The sequence below is a fragment of the Aotus nancymaae genome, unplaced genomic scaffold (genome assembly GCF_030222135.1).
Source record: "Aotus nancymaae isolate 86718 unplaced genomic scaffold, 86718_ANA_hifiasm-v0.15.2.pri h1tg000008l, whole genome shotgun sequence".
Taxonomy (NCBI): Eukaryota; Metazoa; Chordata; class Mammalia; order Primates; family Aotidae; genus Aotus; species Aotus nancymaae.
Window position 1 is genome coordinate 32,507,444 of NW_026988419.1, and position 18,741 is coordinate 32,526,184.

The following is an 18,741-nucleotide window of genomic DNA, read 5'->3' on the forward strand; positions in this document are numbered from 1 at the left end:
ATATAGGGTAGATTTACATGAAGAACTAATGTGCTATCACAACAACTAAGCAATAAATGTGAATTCTCTTTCAACTTTAATTTTGCCAGATGGAATGAAGGCACAGCCTATACCATCAGGCCTTTAGGAATTCTGACATAAAGATTTGAAGATGTAGTTCCAGTTTTATTGCTTAGGAATCATCTCTGCTTCTTGGATCCACAGTTGCAGCACTGGTACTGCAACAACTGCCTTAGGTGGGAAAAAAATGTTGAGGTGATGTGGAAAAGAAGGGAAAAACGTATAGTAATACCACCACCTTCTGTCACTATGAGAAGAACAGAATAGTGATGATGACTATCCCAGCATCATCTCTCCACCGCCTCCTCCCAAATCCCCTCAGAAAAACAGAGGAATCTCTCCGGTGATGATCGGCCCTCACTCGGCGCCCCTCAGGTTAAGTACACAGTCATGAAAGCTTATAAGCCAGCCCTTCGTGCCTGTATCTCACCCCAGCCTTTTATTTTTTATTTTTATTTATTTATTTATTTTGAGATGGAGTCTTGCTCTCTTTCCAGGCTGGAGTGCAGTGGCATGATCCCGGCTCACTGCAACCTCCATCTCCTGAGTTCAAGCGATTCTCCTGCCTCAGCTTCCCAAGTAACTGGGACTACAGGTGTGTGCCACCACTCGTCCAGCTAATTTTTGTATTTTTTTAGTAGAGATGGGTTTCACCATGTTGACCAGGTTGGTCTTGATCTCTTGACCTTGTGATCCGCCCGCCTTGGACTCCCAAAGTGCTGGAATTACAGGTGTGAGCCACCACATCTGGCCACCCCAGCCTTTTAGACAAAAATGTCATACTTGATTTTTCTAATTATTTTCTTTTTCAATTGCTTTCATTCCATGCAATTGCTGTTCCATTACCCTGAGGATGTCTCTTTGCCCATTGTTGGACTTTATGGTCTTTAAGTGTGTTTCTTGCTCCAAAAATGTAACTCAGCAGTCCATATGGGTATAATATCTTCTGGTCCTTTTATAGTACTCTGATTTGATCTACAACCTGATAAGCAAAGTGTAATGCAGAGTGTCTGTTCCTGTGAGGACCCATTTGTGGCCTCCAGAGACTGCTGGCATCAGTTCAGCTTGCCAGCTATGTGCAGGGCCTTCCCCCAGAGGAATCTGCCCCATAGCCATCTGCAGTCTTTGTCTCTTTTATTGGCATTTTATGCCTCAGAGGGTACAAAAAGAATACATCTAAATTCAACCCATTTCTGCATTGCAGCAGTACCACCATGTCCACTCATTTCATGGACCCAAATGATCACTCCAAGTGAGTACATAGGGATATTTGCCCATAGGTACCAGTCACCTGATTCTGGAAGGGGGTTCTCCTGATATGCATTGATGTTATCCTACTTACACACTCTTCAAATTCCCATAGTGATTCCTATATGGCTGTTTTCCATATACAGGCACCCCTTTCATAGGCCAGTTTTATATTACCCTTCTGCCTGACCACATGGCCAGACCATTGGCCACCACTCATGAGGTGATCAAAACCCAAACAGGCTGGGCATGGTGGGTCACGCCTGTAATCCAAACACTTTGGGAGGCCAAGGTGGGTGGATCACCTGAGGTCAGGAGTTTGAGACCAGCCTGACCAACATGGTGAAACCCTGTCTCTACTAAAAATACAAAAAATTAGCCAGGCATGGTGGTGGGCACCTGTAATCCTACCTACTTGGGAGACTGAGGCAGGAGAATTGCTTGAACCCGGGAGGCAGAGGTTGCAGTGAGGTGAGATAGCGCCACTGTATTGCAGCTTAGGCAATAAAAGCGAAACTCCATTTCAAAACAAACAAACAAACATAGCAGCAAACTGCATGCAGTTCAGCCAACCTACCAAGCTGATTTGTTTTCTTTCTTTCTTTTTTTTTTTTTTGAGACAGAGTCTTGCTCTGTCACCCAGGCTGGAGTGCAGTGTAGTGGCGTGATTCGGCTCACTGCAACCTCTGCCTCCCGAGTTCAAGTGATTCTCTTGCCTCAGCTTCCCAGCCCAGCTTTTTAAGGAATAAATCTTGGGCTGGACACAGTGGCTCATGCCTATAATCCTGTGGATGGATTGAGCTGGGAGGATCACTTGAGGCCAGGAATTCAAGACCAGCCTGGACAGTATAGCAAGACCCAATCCCTAAACAAAACAAAAAAAATAGCTGTGTGTGGTGGTACATGCCTGTGGTCCGGGGTACTCTGGAGGCTGAGGCTGGAGGATCAAGCCCAGGAGTTTGGGGCTGCAGTAAGCTATGATTGTACCACTATATTTTTGAGCCTGGGTAACAAAGTGAGACTCATCTTTTAAAAGAAAAAAAAAATTGGGAGCTGGACGCGATGGCTCATGCCTGTAATCCCAGCACTTTGGGAGGCTGAGGTGGGCAGATCACAAGGTCAGGAAATCAAGACTATCCTGGCCAACATGGTGAAACCCCATCTCTACTAAAATACAAAAAATTGGCATGGTGGTGTGCACCTGTAGTCCCAGCTACTCCTGAGGTTGAGGCAAGAGAATCACTTGAACCTGGGAGGTGCGGAGTTTGCAGTGAACCGAGATCACGCTACTGCACTCCATCCTGGTGACAGAGCAAGACTCCATCTCAAAAAAAAAATTTGGATTTCTTTCTCTAGCAGCACATAAAGATCTCATTCTTTTTAATGACGAGTTATTATTTCACTTTGTATACATATCATCAGTTTTTAGCCAACCTCGTATTGAGTAAATTTATATTTTCAGTTTTTTGCTGTTATAAACATTATTGCAAGGAACACATTTTTTGTACATATATTTGCATGAGAGCACAAAAAGTATCTGTAGGATAAATTCCTAGCAGTGAAATTGTTATGCTAAAGAATGTCTGTGGCTGGGCGCTGTGGCTCATGGCCGGGCGAGTTGACTCACGCTTGTAATCCCAGCACTTTGTGAGGCCAAGGTGGGCAGATCACGAAGTCAGGAGTTCAAGACCAGCCTGGCCAACACAGTGAAATGCTATCTCTACTAAAAGTACAGAGATTAGTTGAGCATGGTGGTGGGCTCTTGTAATCCCAGCTACTCAGGAGGCTGAGGCAGGAGAATCACTTGAACCCAGGAGGAAGAGGTTGCAGTGAGCTGATATCACACGACAGAGCTAGATTCCATCTCAAAAAAGAAAAAAAAAAGAATGTCTGCTTTTTTTAGTTTGAATAGATATTGTAATTACCATTTCCAAAACAACTGTACCAATTCAATGTCCTACTAGTGGTTAGAGAGTTTTTCCACCTACTAACTTCCAATACTGATTATTTTCAAAGTTTTTAATCTTTACCAATCTAATAGTTAAAAACTGGTGTCACATTGTTATTCAGTATTGTTTTTCTTTATCTGTTAACTGCATATTCATGTCCTGTGTCCATATGTAGATATATATATGTGTGTGTATTTATTTATTTATTTATTTAGGCAGGCTCATTGGTGGGAGAGGTTTGTTTCACTGGATTGCCCAGGCTGGTCTCAAACTCCTGGGCTCAGGCAATTCTCCCACCTTGACTTCCCAAAGTGCTAGGATTATAGATGTGTGCCACCGTGCCCATCCCATTTTTCTTATTGAGCTGTGTATTTTTTTTTCCTAGTGACTTGCAATAGCTCTTTGAATATTGAGGAATTGACACTGGTTTTTCATCTTGTACATTTTCAGTTAATCATTGGCTTTAAATTTATTTTTAAAATTGAGACATAATTTACATACCATAAAATTTACCCCTTTAGGGAGTCAGGTGTGGTGGCTCATGCCTGTAATCTCAGCACTTTGGGAAGCCGAGGCAGGTGGATCATTAGAGGCCAGGAGTTTGAGACCAGTTTAGCCAACATGGTGAGACCCTGTCTCTACCAAAAATATAAAAATGCCGGGTGTGGTGGCTCACACCTGTAATCCCAGCACTTTGGGAGGCCAAGGCAGGTGGATCACCTGAGGTTGGGAGTTCGAGACCAGCCTGACCAATACGGAGAAACCCCATCTCTACTAAAAGTACAAAATTAGTTGGCTGTGGTGGTGCATGCCTGTAATCCCAGCTACTCAGGAGGCTGAGGCAGGAGAATCTCATGAACCCAGGAGGCAGAGGTTACAGTGAGCCAAGATTGCACCATTGCACTCCAGCCTGAGCAACAAGAGCGAAACTCTGTCTCAAAAAAAAACAAAAACAAAAATTAGCCAGACATGGTGGCGCATGCCTGTAATCTCAGCTACTGGGTGGCAAGGAGAATCGTTTGCACCCAGGAGGCAGAGGTTGCAGTGAGCTGAGATTGTACCTCTGCACTTCAGCCTGGGTGACAGAGTGAGACTCTGTCTTCAAAAAAAAAAAATTTACCCCTTTAAGGTATACAATTGAGTGGTTTTTAGTGTATTCACAAGATTGTGCAACTTACACCACTATCTAATTCCAGAACATTTTTGTCATACCACAAAGAAACTCCATAGCCATTAGTTACTCCTCCTTTCCCCTTACCCCTTGGTAACCACTTACTGACTGACTTTCTGTCTCTGTGTTTTTTGTCTGTGCTAGACTTTTTACGTAAATGGATCCATACAATATGTAGCCTTTTGTGTACGACTTCTTTCACTTAGCATGTTTACAAGGTTTGTTTCTGTGGTAGCATGTATCAGTACTTTCTTTTTATAACTAAATAATATTTCATTGTGTAGATATACCACATTTTATCTATCCATTCATCAGTGGATGGACATTGGAGTTATTTCTTTTTTCTTTTCTTTTTTTTTGGCTATTGTGAATAACTCTGCTCTCTTTTGTCTATTTGGGCTGCTATAACAAAATACCTTAGACTGAGTAATATATAAACGATAGAAAATGTATTGCTTACAGTTCTGCAGGTTGGAAAGTCCAAGTTTAAAGTGCCAGCAGATTCAGTGCCAGCGGATGGTGCCTTCCAGCTAATCAAATTCAGGAGGGCAGAGCTGTCATGACCTAATCATTTCCCAAAGTTCTCATCTTTTTTTTTTGAGACAGAGTCTAGCTCTGTCACCCAGGCTGGAGTACAGTGTCACGATCTCAGCTCACGGCAACCTCTGCCTCCTGGGTTCAAGTGATTTTCCTGCCTCAGCCACTTCAATAGTTGATATTACAGGTGCGCAACACCATGCCTGGCTAATTTTTATGTTTTTTTTTGTAGAGACAGGGTTTCACTATGTTGGCCAGGCTGGTCTTGAACTCTTGACCTCAGGTGATCTAACTGCCTTGGCCTCCCAAAATTCTGTGATTACAGGCGTGAGCCACCTCGCCCAGCTGCAAAGGCCTCACCTCTTAATACCACCATAGTGAGGGTTAAGTTTCAACATGAATTTAGACCACAGCAGCTGTTATGAACACACGTTCACAAAGTTTTGTGTGAACATACATTTTCAGTTCTTTTTAGTATATAACTAGGAATAGAATTGCTAGGTCTTATGGTAATTCAACATTTGGCTTCTTGAGGAACTGACATGCTTCTTTCCAGAGTGGATGTACCATTTTACATTTCTACCAACAGTGTATGAGGATACCATTTTCCCTACATTCTCACAAACACTTATTTTCCATCTTTTTTATAGTAGCCATCTTTATAGGTATAAAAAGTGATACGGTATTATGGCATTTATTTGTTTTTGCTGTATGTTTTAGTTTTTTATATAGTCATCTTTGTCAGGGATACACATACATATTTTTCCCCCAAGTTAAATATGCTTTAGCTCTGCACAGTTTAAACTTTTTTCTTTTTCTTTCTTTCTTTCTTTTTTTTTTTTTTTTTTTGAGATGGAGTCTCTCGCTGTCAACCAGGCTGGAGTGCAGTGGTGCAATCTTGGCTCACTGCAACCTCCACCTCCCAGGTTCAAGCAATCCTCCTGCCTCAGCTTCCTGAGTAGCTGGGATTACAGGCACATGCCACCATGCCTAGCTAATTTTTTTATATTTATATTTTTAGTACACACAGGTTTTCACCATGTTAGCCAGGCTGGTCTCAAATGCTTGATCTCAGATAATCCGCCCATCTCAGCCTCCCAAAGTGCTGGGATTACAGGTGTAAGCCATTGTGCCCAGCCTTTTTCTTTTTTTTTTAAGACAGTGTCTTGCTTTATTGCCCAGGCTGATATGCAGTGGTGTGATTGTGGCTTACTGCAGCCTGCAGCCTAGAACTGAGCTCAAGTGCTCCTCCTGCCTCACCCTCCTGAGTAACTAGGACTACCACGGTGTCCCACTAATTAAAAAAAATTTTTTTGTAGCAATGGGATCTCAAAATGTTGCCCAGGCTGCTCTTGAATGCCTGAACTCAAGCAATCCTACTGCCTCAACCTCCCAAAGTGCTGGGATTACAGGTGTGACCTACTGCATCAGCCTTCTATTTCCCTTTTTTTTTTTTTTTTTTTGAGATGGAATCTCACTCTGTTGCCAGGCTGGAGTGCAGTGGTATGACCTCGGCTCACTCCAATCTCCGCAAACCCAGGTTCAAGCGATTCTCCTATCTCAGCCTCCCGAGTAGCTGGGACTACAGGCACGTAGTCCACACGACCAGCTAATTTTTTGTGTGTATTTTTAGTAGAGATGGGATTTTACCATATTAGCCAGGATGGTCTTGATCTCCTGACCTCATTATCTGCCCGCCTTGGCCTCCCAAAGTGCCGGGATTACAGACGTGAACCACCTCACCTGGCCCTTCTATTTCTTTATAGTCTCTTTTTCATCCTAGTAGAGTTCCTTAGGTGTCTGGCAATTTTTTTCCCCTCCTGTTTAAGAATCAGGAATACGCCGGTCGCGGTGGCTCACACCTGTAATCCCAGCACTTTGAGAGGCCAAGGCAGGCATATCATCTGAGGTCAGGAGTTGGAGACCAGCCTAGCCAACATGGTGAAACCCTGTTCTCTACTAAATACACACAAAAAATTAGCCAAGTGGAGTGGCGGGCACCTGTAGTCCCAGCTACTCAGGAGGCTGAGGCAGGAGAATTGTTTGAACCTGCGTGGCGGAGGTTGCAGTGAGCCAAGATCGTGCCATTGTACTCCAGCCTGCAGCCTGGGCAACAAGACCTAGACTCTGTCTCAAAAAGAAAAAAAAAAAGGATGGGGAATAAAAAATGAGAAGCTCTGACTATGTTAATATATGGCTGATTTTGAGCTAGTATTGATGCAAACGTTATTGTGGTTTTGCCGTTAAAAAAATTAATTTTTGCACCAACCAAATAACTGACCATAAACTTCACCATAGGATCTCCCTAGGCCATTCATTTGGAAAATTTCCCAAATCCATATCTTTAAGTCTTTCCTCTTTGAGTGGTCAGATTCCCTAGAAACAACTCTTCTGGTATCTTAACTAGAGATCTTGTTGCTAGTATTTTGGTGGCCAAGTGGAAATATCCAGTCCGGTCTGTTTCACTTCCCTTAATCTTCCTATTTTCAGTTTGCATCCACCCCCATCATAGTTGTACCTGGTGGCTCCCAAGTAGAAATTATTTTTTATCCTTTCAGAGAATAAATCTCCATTCTTTTACCTAGCTGTATGGAGAAACAGAAGGGATCTGCAAGTGTGGGTGCTTCCAGATCAGACTTTCAACTTGATTTTTAACTTTTTGTTTTGGAATAACTTCAGACTTACAAAAACATTGCTAAAATAGTACAAAGAGTTTCCATAAACCCTTCACCATTCATCTATGAGAAGCTTTTTAGAGGTACAACTTCCCTGGTTCCTACCCTAGGTTCTAAGTGGGTCAACTGGATTAAGATACAGAAATGTATGTTTTTAAAAAGATCTCTAAATAACTAATGTGTATCCAGATTTAGAACCCACTTTCTTAGACATTATAAATTTTAGGGAAAGCATTTATTCATTCAACAAGTATTTATTAAACAATTGTAATGTTTTAGACACTGTGCTGAACACTAATGATAGAGATGAATAAATGAGGTTCTCTGTTCTAAAGTTGCTTATTACTAAATGGGTGAAAGAGACATAGAGGTGTAAAATTACAATTCAGTGGGATATACACTGTCCCATGTAGTGGGATATGTACATGTAGTAGATATATACACGTAGAGGTGTAAAATTACAATTCAGTGCTATATTAGAGCTACACAGATAACGGACTGGTTTACTTTATCAGAGAGAATTTAGAAGGGCTTTATGACCAAGGTAAAAAATTTGATCTAGGACTTGAAATCTTAGCAGGAATCACCCAAGTAAAAAAAATATATTCTATTAAAGGAGCAGTATACATTAAAACAAGGAATTCTGAATGTTATAGCATATTGCTGGAGTGGTAAGAAGATTGATGTAGTGTGGTATATGTGGTTGGTAATGGAGGGAAGTAAGGCTGGAAAGGAAGGATGAGGGTGGATTTTAAAGTACCTTGTAATAGGGACTTTGATTTTAAAGGACCTTGTGGTAAGTCTGGATTTTATTATGAAGTCAATAGGAAGAGAGTAGACTTATATTCATAGAGGCGTCATCTATTCAAGCATGATTTATTCATATTTTTGAGACAGAGTCTCATTCTGTTGCCCAAGCTGGAGTGCAGTGGCATGATCTCAGCTCACTGCAACCTCCACCTTTCGGGTTCAAGCAGTCTCCTGCCTCAGCTTCCTGTAGCTGGAACTACAGGCACATGCCACCGTGCCCAGCTTTTTGTATTTTTAATAGGATGGGTTTCACTGTGTTAGCCAGGATGGTCTCGATCTCCTGACCTCATGATCCAGCTGCCTCGGCCTCCCAAAGTGCTAGAATTATAGGCGTGAACCCCCATGCCCAGACTGATTTGTTTTTTAAAAAAGGAAATATGGATGACAAGATGACAGCAAGGGATATGACTTGTAATAAGGAGATATAAACAGGGAAACCTTTGAGGAAGATGCTATGGTGATCTGATTAAGAAATCATAAAGGTCAATATTAAGGCATTTTCATAACCATCCAGTATAGTAAATCATTTACTACAGCCTCTAGTAGAAGTAATTATTTGTAATTCTTTTAACCTTGCATTTGTTGTTTTTAGGTTTGAAGTCCTGAGTTTTCTCATGCTGTGTTACAATTCTGCTATTGTATATATGCCTGCCTCATCTTACCAATCTCTTTGTCGGATGGGTTCCAGGTGAGAAGAGTGATTATTACTAATCTTCGTATTTATTTATTTGATAATACTTATTTATTTGACAAATATTTATTGAGCACATTCTCTAAGCCAGGCACTATTTTAACTTCTGGTGATACAGCAGTAAACAAAACTCACGGATCTTAACGTTCCTATAGGAGTCCTTATCCTCATGAGGTTTTTTTTTTTTTTTTTAATTTTTTTGAGATAGGATTTCTCTGTTACCCAGGCTAGAGTAAGATAGGATTTCTCTCTGTTACCCAGGCTGGAGTACAGGGCTCAATCATAGCTCACTGTGCCCTCAACTTCCTTGGCTCAAGGGATCCTCCTGCCTGGGCCTCTCAAGTAGCTGAGACCACAGGGGCACAACACCACACCCAGCTAAATTTTGTAGAGACAAGGTCTTGCTGTGTTGCCCGGCTTTGTCTTGAAGTCCTGGCCTCAAGCAGTCTTCCCACATCAGCCTCCCAAAGTGCTGAGAGTACAGGTATGAGCCACCATGCTTGGCCTCATGTATTCTTGACAACATTTTCAGCATTCAAGAAATATTTTCTAGCTAAACATGGAGTTGTACCAAGACATCCAAATCTAGGGTTGTTTAGTGATATATCTTATCACTCCCTGGTTGCCAGTTTTTGTAAATCACTCTAAGATCTTTGAAAAAATTGTGCTATATATGGGGAAAGTCACAAGGAATCTGAACCTCTTTGCATACATTTCATAAATAACTATCTCTGTGTTGGAAAAAGTGATTAGCAATAGCACCAATGATGTGTATGTCTCATTTGTATGTGGGTGGTGGGTACTGTGTATTTCATGGATTATAATATTTCCTAAATCAGAATTTCTAATAATTTGGACAGATCTAGGCCGAAATCTTGTTCTGTTACCCAGGCTGGAGTGCAGTGGTGCCACATCGACTCATTTCAACCTTTGCCTCTCAGGTTCAAGCGATCCTCCCACCTCAACCTCCTGAGTAGCTGGGACTACAGGTGCCCACCACCACACTGGGCTATTTTTTTTTTTTAAATAGAGACTGGGTTTCACTATGTTGCACAGGCAGGTCACAAACTCCTGGAATTAAGTGATCTGCATGCCCTGGCCTCCCAAATTGCTGGGATTACAGGCGTTGAGCCACTGCATCTACCTTTAAATTTCTACTGTAGAAAAACTTTAGGCCAGGCACAGTGGGTCATGCCTGTAATCCCAGCAGTTTGGGAGACTGAGGTGGGCAGATCACCTGAGGTCAGGAGTTCCAGACCAGCCTAGCCAACATGGTGAAACCCCATCTCTACTAAAAATAGAAAAATCAGCTGGGTGTGGTAGCACATGCCTGTAATCCCAGCTACTTGGAAGGCTGAGGCATGTGAATCACTTGAACCTGGGAGGCAGGGTTGCAGTGATCCGAGATCATGTCACTGCACTGCAGCCTGGGCAAAAGAGTGAGACCTTGTCTAAAAAAAAAAAAAAGAAAAAATTTAAGTGATAAAAAATTAGTTTGGAGACAACAGATGTTTAGAGTCACAGAAGTTCAATTATGGAAGGAATTCTGAATTCAGTCTTTCAAAATGCTTTTTAGTTGAGGAAATCAATCCCCAAAAAAAGTTAAATGTTGTATTAGTTTTCTATTACTGCATGATAAATTGCCACAAATTGAGCAGGTTAAAACATCACACATTTATTATTTCACAGTTTTTGTGAGTCAGGAATCCAGATGGTTTAGCTGGGGTTCTCTGCTTAATGTCTTACAAGGCTGTAGTTAAGTTGTTAGCTGGAGTTGCAGTCTCATCTGAGGCTCAAAAGTTTTGTTGGCAGAATTCAGTTCCTGTGACTGTAGGACTGAGGGCTTCAGTTTTTTGTGGCTGTGTGCTGGAGGCCACCCTTTGTTCCTCGCCACATTGGCCTCCCAACACGGTCAGCCTACAACATGGCAGGTTGTTTCTTCAACGTTGGAGGAGTGAGACTCCAGCAAGATCTGTTACCTTATGTAACATACTCATGTACACATAATCATGGAATCCTGTTACCTTTGCCGTTTTCTATTGGTTAGAAGCAAGCTGTAGATCCCACCCTTGCTGAAGGGGAAGGGCATGACACAGTGTGAATACCAGAAAGATCATAGGAATCATGACTCTCTCAGAATCTGTCCACCACAAGTGCTTTGCTCAGGGTCACATGCTATTATGTTACTGAGAAGAGATCTGCTTATAACAATACTTATTAATTTTCCCAATCTAAATTAGCTGTTACTTTCGTTCTATAGATTATTTTAAAATATTTTTTTCACTTGCCTGTAATAACATGATTAATATCTAACAAAATTCTTGTCTCTAATTTAGATGCTGCTTAAGTACTTACTGCCTATCTGCAGATAAATTTATTTATAATTCATTACTTTTGGTTCATTAAAAGAAATCTGCCTGCTCCCTTATTGGAAACATTGTTGTGGCCTTTAATATAATTTTTTTTTTTAAATCTAAACTACTTCACCTCCTGCACTTAGATCTTTTTTTTTTTTTTTTTTGAGATAGAGTCTTGCTCTGTCACTCAAACTAGAGTGTAGTGGCACAATCACGCAAAGCTCACTACAGCCTCGAACTCCTGGGCTCAAGCATTCCTTCCACCTCAGTCTCTTTAGTAGCTATGACTATAGGCATGTGCCACTACACTTGGCTAATTTTTAAATTTTTTTTAGAGATGGGGGTCTCACTGTGTTGTCCAGGCTGGTCTTGAACTCCTGGCCTCAAGAGACCAAAGTCCTGGGATTATAGACATGAGTCACCACACCCAGCCTAATAGAGTTTCTTAATAACAAATATGGCAGAGTTTTGTGGTCCTCAAACTTTTGTTCTTTTGTTCATTATTCCCCTGCAGACTTTTGAAAAACTATGTACTCCTTGTACATTAAGTTGACATTACAATTTTTTTATCCTATCTTAAATAGGTAGAAATGATATAATTTCTAGGCCATGTGAGGTGGTTCATGCCTGTAATCCCAGCGCTTTGGGAGCCCAAGGCGGGCAGATCCCCTGAGGTCAGGAGTTTGAGACCAGCCTGGCCAACATAGTGAAACCCCATCTCTACTAAAAATACAAAAATTAGCCGGGTGTGGTGGCACATGCCTGTAGTCCCAACTACTTGGGAAGCTGAGGCAGGAGAATCGCTTGAACCTGGGAGGCAGAGGTTGTGGTGAGCCAACATCAGGTCACTGCACTCCAGTCTGAGCAACAGAGTGAGACTCTGTCTCAATATGTAAGTATTGACATATTTTTTAAAAAACTGTTGGGTCATTGTTTTAAATATATATAATGTAAATACCATAATGATGTGATACTCACCATCATCCATTTGAGGAATAAATGAATAAACTTTTCTTTAAAGGTCTAACATTACATTTATTCCTTTTTCTCCTTGAAATTGAAGGATACATTTTCATTCTCCTTTCCCCACATAGTTTTATCTTAATATAATGCTATTTTCAACTTGCAGGTCTTTTATTGTACATCTCTGTTACAAAAAAATATATAAACAGAATTTTAAAAGAATTTCCCAAGATCATAAGACACTAAACACTAAAAAATTTCCTCTGGACTCACTATTATAGTTGTCTTACTAAATTAATTGATTAAATAATATAGTATATTACAACTTTTGATCATTATCAAGCATAACTTTCTTGAAGCATCACTTAATGAAATGGAATGGATGTTAGGGAGTTATTTCTTTGTTTAGTTATTTGTTTAAAAATGGCCTCACAGACAACAGTATTTTAATCCTTTTGTTTTGAGATTTCTATACTTCCCAGTAATTCACCCTAATACAATTTGGGGTGAGTAAAAGTTAGATGTGTGTGTGTTGTATGTGTGTGTGTGTGTGTGAAGAGGGAGAAGGATGATTGCGAAAGAGATGGTTAACTATTTTAGAAAAATTGTTTTTATGGGCAGTCCCCTAGGATGTGTGCTTTATGAGAGCACAGATTTCATTTTTATTTTTTATCTTTCACCTGTTCATGACTGTATGCCTAGGCCCAGAACAATGACTGGTATATAACAGGCACTCAGTAAATATTTGAAGAATGAATAAATTGTATAAATGAACATATGAAAACAAAAACTGTTTTATTTAATGAATCTGGAAATCACATGCTAAATAGTGTATTTTCCTAGGGTTTGTGTGAGTGGGTTTCCACGGCAACATGAAAAACATTGGAAAGAACTCTGTGGTCGAATAGTATTGGATCCTGAATTTATGGTGCAACTTCTCACAGGGGTTTATTATGCCATGTAAGTAAGTGGAATATAAAATTGTATGAATTATTCCTAATGTTTGGAAACTTTTAATATTTCTCTTTCTTCCTTATCAGACACAATATTGAATCTCTTGTTCTATGATAAGTTTATCTTGTTTTTCTAATATGGTTTCCTTTTAGTACTTTTAAAATAACCAAAATGTAACATAACTAGTCATTAAAATTGGAGTTTAGAAATTTTCTGTATGGAAAACTATCTCTACAAAGTTCATAATCCAGGTTTTCATGAATGCATTAAGTAGATTACTTTGAATATATCACCATGTAATAAAAACCAATTATGTGAAGAAAAATTTGTAAACATAGTATTTAAAATATTGGTTTTGTTTTTATAACCAAAAGTGGGATAGTTTATAAATGAAATGATATAACACTTGGCATGAAAATTTTGCTTCACAACCAAACTTGCAGGACTTGAAACAATTTAAAAAGTTAAGCTGAAGATTAGATATTTGTTCAAGAGAGTAAATGATCTGCGTCTTCATAGGTATAATGGACAGTGGGACCTTGGCCAGGAAGTTCTTGATGACATCATTTATAGAGCTCAGCTAGAGCTTTTTTCTCAACCACTATTGGTAAGTTATTATCTTTACTCATTATTAAATATACTTATACCTAAAAAAAAGGTACTAGGTTAAAAATCTGAGACAATCCCAATAATTAGGGGAAAAATTTTATTCCAGAATAACAATTAGTTACCTGTTAGAGAAAACACAAAATAGGTTTAGATCCTTTCCACCTTCCAGTACCAAAATAAAGTTCAGATAAAGTGAATAATTAAATGTTTTGAAATCCTTTAGGAAAAGAGAGGAGAAGAAAAGTTTCCAAATATTCAAATTTCTAGAGAAGGGAAGACTTTCTAAGCATAAGTGATAGGACAAGTCACTAAAATAAGATTGATTTTTTTTTCCCCTACATAAACACTTAAATTCTAAGCTGTTAGGTTCTTGTTTTTTTGTTTCTTGTTTTGTATTTTTTGTAGAGACAGAGTCTCTCTGTGTTGCTGAGGCTGGCCTCAGCCTCCAAGACTGCTGGGATTATGGACGTGTGGCACTGCACCCAGCCTATTCCATCAGTTTTGCCTTTTTTTTTTTTTTTCCTTTTTCTGTTTTTGAGATGGAGTTTTGCTCTTGTTTCCCAAGTTGGAGTACAATGATGCAATCTTGGCTCACTGCATCCTCTACCTCATGGGTTCAAGCGACTCTCCTGCCTCAGCCTCCAGAGTAACTGGGATTACAGGCGTGCACCACCATGCCCGGCTAATTTATTGTATTTTTAGTAGAAACAGGGTTTCACCATGTTAGCCAGGCTGGTCTCAAACTCCTGACCTCAGGTGATCTGCCTGCCTCTGCCTCCCAAAGTACTGTGAGCCACTGCGTCCGGCCCATCAGTTTTTTTAAGTTTATTTTTTAAAATTTTATTTTGTTTTTGAGATGGAGTTTCTCTCTACCACCCAGTGGAGTGCAGTGGCGTGATCTCAGCTCACTGCAACCTCTGCCTCTTGGGTTCAGGCGATCCTCCCATCTTAGCCTCCCATGTCTAGCTGGAATGATAGGCACCACCCCCCCCAGCTAATTTTTTGTATTTTTAGTAGAGACAGTTTCACCATGTTGGCCAGGCTGGTCTTGAAATCCTGATTTCAAGTTATCTGCCAGCCTCAGCCTCCCAGAATATTGAGATTACAGGTGTGAGCCACTGTGCCTGGCCTCCATCAGGTTTTTAAAAGCAAAATTAATACTGCAGGGCACAAACTGAGAAACATATTTTCAGCAGGCATGATAAGAATAAGCAAATTAATATTTCATTTTTTGTAAAAAGATTTTGTACTCGCCTACAAAATAAACAAATCTCCAAATGGTAAGTGATTAAAAAACAGATGTAAGGCTGGGCGCGGTGGCTCACACCTGTAATCCCAGCACTTTAAGCGGTCAAGGTGGGTGGATCACCTGATGCCACAAGTTCAAGACCAGACTGGCCAACATAGAAAAACCCTATCTTTACAAAAAATACAAAATTTAGCTGGGTGTGGTGGTGCATACTCTAATCCCAGCTACTTGGGAGGCTGAGGCATGAGAATTGCTTGAACCCGGGAGGCAGAGGTTGCAGTGAGCAGAGATCATGCTACTGCACTCCAGCCTGGGTGACAGAGCAAGACCTTGCCTCAAAAAAACCCAGAAAACAAAACAAAACAACAAATGTAAATATCCAGCAGTGAAGTGAGGAAGGCATTCTTTATGTTACAGTGGTAATATGACACAACTCTGAATATCCCCAGAAGAAGCAGTTTGGTAATGTGTGTTTATTTTTTTGACCCTGTATCCCATGTCTAGCAATGTATTCCAGAAAACTAAACTTAAATTTAATACCAAAATTATAAATACCAGAGACAATGTATTATAAGCATAACATTACAGTTTTATTTCTAATTGCAAAGGAATAAAAATAGTCTAAATGTTCCACAGGAGAGAATGATTTAAGTTATATGATATTTACTTGATAAAACTATATATTTGAGGTTTTATATTAAAGGGAAACACTAGCTTGTATAAGGTAGAAAAACAGTATAAAACTATTTTTTTAGATCTAGACAGGACAGAGGAAGCATACAAAATGCTAATAGTTGTATAGGTAATTTGTCTGTGGATGTTTTTATTCCTTTCCAATTTTGTAAGCTTTTTGTAGTATTTTGATAATGGTGTTCTTAAAATATTATTTTCTACTTGCAGCATTTTAAGAATACAGCTTTTTATTTTATTGTTTCAAAAATTATTATTTTTTTGAGACAGGGTCTCACTCTGTCACCTAGGCTGGAGTGCTGTGGTGTGATAACAGTTCTCTGTAACCTCTACCTTCCATGCTCAAGTGGTCCTCTTGCCTCAGCCTCCTGAGTAGCTGAGACTACAGGTGCATACCAGCACACCCAGCAAATTTTTGTATATTTTTTGGAGACGAGGTCTCACTATGTTGCCTAGGCTGGTCTCAAATTCCTGGACTCAAGCCATCTGCTTGCTTCGGCCTCTCAAAGTGGTGGGATTACAGGCATGAGCCACTTTGCCTGACCCATCTTTTTAAAAGCCATTTTATTTGTATAATTTTTTAAATATTTTAAGCTAAATATAAATTTATTTAGGTAGCATTTGCAGTAATTCTTCTTCGAATTCCCATTTGTTTCCTAATCTTACCCTAAGAGTTACATTAAAACAAATGGGTAAAAAAATTAAAAAATTATATCATCATAGTAATACCTAGAACTTATGAAACTATTTAAATTCATAGTTTATCCTTTCAACAATCTTGTAAATTAAGTAGAGGTGGCATTTCCAAGGCAATACAGGTAAAGAGATAGTAACTCTAGTGTTACAGTATTCCTTTATTGTCAGCGTCTCTGGGGGACCCAATAATAATACCCCTTTTCCCTGTTCAAATCTAGAGCCACATGATAGACAGAAAAATAGTTGGTAGATGGGTAACAAGTATTTTCTTTACTGTTAAAAGCTAAATTGAAAGACTTAACTTTCCTCCACATATAGACCTTGGAACAGCCCACTGGAGAGAATGAGTGGGCAGATCAGGCAAGCCCATCCAGGCTGCTGCTTCATTCCATGTGGGCTTGTCCAAGTGGAGAGGGAGGGAGAAAGACAATCCTTTAGCTCAAGATTTTTGCTAGACTGGTACAACCCAGTTAGGAAACTTGGATAAGTCAAATGGCAATTACCAGGAGCAGAAAGTGGTAGGACAAAATGCCAGAAGTATTTAGGAAACATTTCTCCTCATGTAAATAGAAGAGTGGAGAATATCCCAATGTTTATCAGAGATTAAATTCTGCATGTTATTTATCATCTGAAGAATCAGACAATTCTAAATTGTCTCATAATCAGTTTAAATGTTAATTCTTTCTTTGGAATGCTTTTTCTCTTTGAAAGTCAACCATTTTAAGGCATCAGTGGAGTGTGTGACTCATATTTTAGAAATTCTCATTTGAAACCTTGCTTAAAAGAATAGAGAACAACAAAGATACATTTATTACACATTTGTACTTTTATGTGTTATAATGCAAATTTTAAATACATATTCAAAAATTATGGAAACAAGTATAAACAAAAACTGCATATTGATTGTAAACTTGTATAGACTTATATTATCATTGTAGGTTGCCAATGCCATGAAAAACTCATTACCATTTGATGCTCCTGATTCTTCACAAGAAGGCCAGAAAGTCCTTAAAGTTGAAGTCACTCCAACAGTGCCGAGGATTTCTCGGACTGCAATTACAACAGCTTCAATCCGTCGTCATAGATGGAGGAGAGAAGGTGAGTACAAAATCCCCATAGTCCACACATGGAGTCAAGTAAATTTATCACTGTTTACAGACTGTCTTAGCACATGATATTAAAAGACCCTGTATAATTAAATTTTTTTTGTTAAAAATAACACTAGAAATGTGACGTCTAAAGTTACTTTAATATAAATATATACTTATAAAATACATGTTATTTAGATTGCTGTATAAAGATTAAAACATAAAATAAGATGAGGTTAATTTTCCTATTTTTTGAACTAAGTAAGAACAATAGGAAAGAAGTTGCTTTAACCTTGTTACCATACTAGGAAAAAAAAGGTGCATGTATGAGCACTGTGGGAAAAAGTATATAACTGGCCAAACTAACAATATAATACAAGCTATTCATAAAATGATATATTCTTGTTTTTGGATTTTTATCTCTGCCTTTCCCTTTTTTGTAAGTGCTGAATCCAGCAGTATTTCATAGACATAGTACTTGAATAGTCAAGCTGTCTTGCCTAAGAGATATTGCCATTTTAATGATCCTGATTTTTCTGTCTTAATTCATTTGCAAACCTCACATTGTTCATCTGTTGCCTTATGTGTGTGCATGCTGTGCACACACATGTAACTATATAAATAGTATCTGTGTTTATATCATATCCATATATACATTCTCTTATCTGCCTGGGTCAAAATGCTCAGAAAAGAATAGAGCAGCATAAAAGCACTAAAATTTTATATGTTGAATCCCAGATGGCTTTGACTTCTCAAACGAGGCTGACTCGAGTATTCCTGGCTCCCCGATCCAACACGGCTCCACTGACCTAGGGATCAAACGTGTGCAAGAGGGGGAGGTGCTGGTGCGCAGGACCCCTGAGCATGGCTCGCCGGAGCCCAACTCAGCAGCAGCCACAACAGAGGGTAGGACAGAGATGAGGAGGCAGAAGTCAGTGAGGCAGTTGCTGGAGAAGGATCCTGGCTCTCTATCCCCAAGCAGAGCATCTTTCCA

General features: G+C 39.6%; 1 protein-coding gene across 9 annotated transcripts in view; it reads left to right on the forward strand.

Moving 5' to 3' along the window:
* Nucleotides 1-18,741, forward strand: part of HYCC2 (hyccin PI4KA lipid kinase complex subunit 2) — an 83,286-nt gene that overhangs the window by 50,871 nt on the left and 13,674 nt on the right. For 8 of the 9 annotated variants that reach the window (XM_012446137.2, XM_064373182.1, XM_012446135.2 and 5 more), the window contains 5 exons: nucleotides 9,043-9,138; nucleotides 13,305-13,421; nucleotides 13,935-14,022; nucleotides 17,598-17,757; nucleotides 18,486-18,653. In XM_012446137.2, coding sequence (XP_012301560.1) covers nucleotides 9,043-9,138; nucleotides 13,305-13,421; nucleotides 13,935-14,022; nucleotides 17,598-17,757; nucleotides 18,486-18,653 — 629 coding nt within the window. The remainder of the gene's footprint in view (nucleotides 1-9,042; nucleotides 9,139-13,304; nucleotides 13,422-13,934; nucleotides 14,023-17,597; nucleotides 17,758-18,485; nucleotides 18,654-18,741) is intronic. The other variant, XM_012446140.2, reaches the window with a different exon arrangement.